Genomic DNA, 3,475 nt, shown 5'->3' with positions numbered 1-3,475 from the left:
TGATTTATATTATTGGGTTTTGAGAACACTTTCTGTATTCTACTGTTATTGTAAGTGTTTTCTCCAGGCTGTGGCTACTATTTTCATTCTCTCAACTGTGAATGTTGCTTTCAAAGAGAAGACACTTATTTTGATAAAGTACAGTTTATTCAATATTCTTTTATGTATAGTGATTTTGGAGTCATATCTAAGAAATATTTGCCTAATCCAAGGTGATCCAAGGTCATACAGATGTTCTATGTTTTCATCTAGAAATCTGTAGGTTTACGTTTTAAAATGAGGTCTAGCAAACATGCTGAGTTAACTTACGTAATACGTGTCAGCAGCAGCAGCAGCTCTGGGCGCGCGAAGAGGCCCTGAGCGCGCGTGCGCGGGGCGGACGGGTGCGCGCGCACCTCCACCTTCGCCTCCCCCAACTCCTCCACAACAGGCCGAGGCATCATGGCGGCAACACCATGGCGGCGTCCCGCTTGTGACCGTGCCGCGGCTGGTCATCCACCTCACCCTTGACGTGTATGGCTTTCTTCTGGGTGAGTAGTCTGCGGCTGCTCCCGCGAGGGCTGTCCTGGACGGGCGTGTGGTCGGGGCGTTGGCGGGGTCCATCAGGCCGGGGTCCGCAGCGGGGCCGTATCCGGCCGGGGACCCTCGGGCACCCGCTTCCAGTGGGCAGGCCGCGCGTGGGGCTGGAACACGCGGGGCGCGGCCTCCGGGAACCACCGGGCGGGCGCGCAGCTCTCGGCCCTCGCCTCAGAGGCCGGCGCAGCGGGACCCCGCCCTCCTTGGGGTTACCCACCCGTGCGGCCTTGAGCGGTGCCCAGCCTCGGTTTTCCGTCTGCAAAGTAGCTCCCAGGATACCTGCCCGCCGGCTGCACGGTTGCTGCTGTGGGCGCCCCTTGACTGTAGCATCCGATGTGGCAGTGGGGTCTCAGCCTGGAGATTTTGACCCCTGGGGTTATCTGGGAAAGTCTGGGTACATTGATTTTAGAATGTCAAAACAACCTTGCATTTTCAACTAAAATTTAGTTATGATATATTATCCTTTTCATGTATTATTGAATTACTTTGCCAAATTTTGTTTAGAATTTTTGCATCAAAGATAATTAGGGACCTTAGTTTGTTGTATGCCTCTTTCTGGTTTTGTTATGAGAAGAATAGTTCACTTATTAAATGAGTTGATAAGTATTCCCTCTCCTTCAACTTGCTGAAAGAGTTTGTGTAGAATTGGTATTATATCTTCCTTTAATGATTGGTGGAATTCAGTCTTGTAATGATTTGAGATTGGATTTTTGTGGAAAAGTTTTTAACTGTAATTTTGATTTCTTTCATAGATATACTAGGTCTGTCTGGAAAGTATCCAGCCATTGGTAATATAAAGAGAACCTGGTGGACATCGCTGTAACCTGGCAGCCAAGGACAGTGGGCTGGAATGTGTATGCGTGAACAATGACGACTTTATTGTACCCATCAGTGGGATGCTAGAGGTTGTTGAGTGAGCGTGCATACTGTGTGGCTGTTGCATTCAAAATGACTGAGCGAGTAGAGCAACGAATCTGCATCAAATTTTGCGTTAAGCTTGAACATTCCTCCGCAGAAACTATTCGGATGATTCAGAAGGCTTTCGGTGACAATGCAATGAGTGCAGCGCAAATAAAAGTGTGGCACAAACGCTTCAAAGATGGTCGAGAATCTGTTGAAAGTGATCCACGTTCTGGAAGGCCTGCAACAAGCAGAACAGCTGAGAATGTTGAACGTGTACGGGCCGCAATCAACAAAGATCAGCGACTGACAGTGCGAGAACTAGAAGCTGATCTGGGGATTCCAAAAACTACTGTGTCTGAGATTTTGACGCAGGATCTTGGCATGAAACGTGTTGTAGCAAAATGCGTTCCGCAGCTTCTACTACCAGAGCAGAAGGAGCATAGTGCTGCATTTTCTAATGACTTGCTTCAAACTGCTAGCAATGAACCAGATTTACTTAAGAAGGTCGTAACCAGAGATGGATCATGGGTGTATGGCTATGATCTGGAAACAAAGGCCCAGTCATCCCAATGGAAGTCACGTGGTTCTCCACGCCAGAAGAAGGCATGGAGAGATCACAGCAAGATCAAGACCATGTTAACTGGGTTTTTTGATTGGGAAGGTGTTGTCCATCACAAGTATGCTCCTCCAGGCCAAACAATTAACAAGGAGTACTACCTCAGTGTTCTTCGTCGGTTGAGAGATGCAATGCCACGAAAACAGCCACAGCTATGTGCAACTGGTGATTGGCAGCTTCATCATGGCAACACGCCTGCCCATGTATCACATCTTGTGCAGAGTTTTTTGGTGAAACATCAAATCACCCAGGTGACTCAGTCCCCCTACAGCCCAGATTTGGTGCCCTGTGACTTCTGGCTTTTCCCAAAACTAAAATCGCCTTTGAAAGAGAAGAGATTTCAGACTGTTGATGAGATTGAGGAAAATACCACAAGGCAGCTGATGACTATTCCAACACAGGATTTTGCAGAGTGAACAGTGGAAGAGATGCTGGGAGAACTGTGTGAGGTCCCAAGGTGCCTACTTTGAAGGTGACTGAGGTGTCATTGTCCTATGTACAATGTTACTTGTATCTTCTTCAATAAATGTCTCCATTTTTCACATTACATGGTTGGATACTTTCCAGATAGACCAAGTACAGCTACTGAGCCTGTCTGTTCTTAAGTAAGCTTCGGTATTTTTCAAGGAATTTGTTATCTTGTTTGTCAAATTTATTGGCATAAAGTTATTCATAATATTCCCTAACTATATTCTTAGTATTGGTAGAATATGTAACAATATAATTTCTCATTCCCATTCTGGTAATTTGTTTCTGTTTGCAAGTTTTCCTGATCGTTCTGGCTAGAGATTTATCAAGGTTATTGTATTTCTCGAAGAACCAGCTTTTTGATTTTATAGATTTCCCCCCATTTTTTTGTTTTTTATTTAATTGATTTCTACTCTGATGTTTATAATTTCCTTTCTGTAGATTAATTTGTTTTTCATTTGTTCTTCTTTTTATGTTGCTGTAAGGTAAAAACTGAGAACATTGATTAGAGTGCTTCTTTCCAAACAGATGCATATAGTACCATAAATTTCCCACTAAGTACTGTGTTTGTGGCATCTCAAATTTTTTGAGACGGTATGTTTTTCTTTCAATTCAAAATGACTTTTAATTTCTCTATTTTGTTTTTTAACCCATGGATTATTTAGATGTCTGTTATTTAGTCCCAAATTTTTGGAGATTTTCTAGAGATCTTTCTGTTAACTGATTTAAAAATAATTACTAGAATATTTCCAGTAGAGTTTTAGATATACAGAGTAGTTGGACAGGTAATACATACAGTTACATATACCTCCACCATACCTATCTCTCTACCCCCATACATAATTACCCCTAATTATTAACATCTTGCATTTAGTATTGTACATTTGTCACAATTAATGACCAAATAGTGAC

The 3,475-nt window shown here is 43.5% G+C and overlaps 1 protein-coding gene across 1 annotated transcript; it reads left to right on the top strand.

Annotated features, from left to right (window-relative positions):
- The first annotated feature begins 451 nt into the window (after positions 1 to 451).
- On the top strand, positions 452 to 2,933 carry LOC138387147 (histone-lysine N-methyltransferase SETMAR-like). The gene is made up of 2 exons (XM_069474049.1): positions 452 to 530; positions 1,329 to 2,933. The coding sequence occupies exon 2, from the start codon at positions 1,525 to 1,527 to the stop codon at positions 2,509 to 2,511; it is 987 nt and encodes a 328-aa protein (XP_069330150.1). The 5' UTR covers positions 452 to 530; positions 1,329 to 1,524; the 3' UTR covers positions 2,512 to 2,933.
- The last annotated feature ends 542 nt before the right edge of the window (positions 2,934 to 3,475 follow it).

This window comes from Eulemur rufifrons, chromosome 7 (genome assembly GCF_041146395.1).
Source record: "Eulemur rufifrons isolate Redbay chromosome 7, OSU_ERuf_1, whole genome shotgun sequence".
Classification (NCBI taxonomy): domain Eukaryota; kingdom Metazoa; phylum Chordata; class Mammalia; order Primates; family Lemuridae; genus Eulemur; species Eulemur rufifrons.
Note: the sequence above shows the minus strand (reverse complement) of the source record. Positions and strands in the feature narration are given on the sequence as shown.

Bases quoted from the DNA above. Each gene is read 5' to 3' on its own strand.
- LOC138387147 (XM_069474049.1), top strand. From the start codon at position 1,525: ATGACTGAGCGAGTAGAGCAACGAATCTGCATCAAATTTTGCGTTAAG.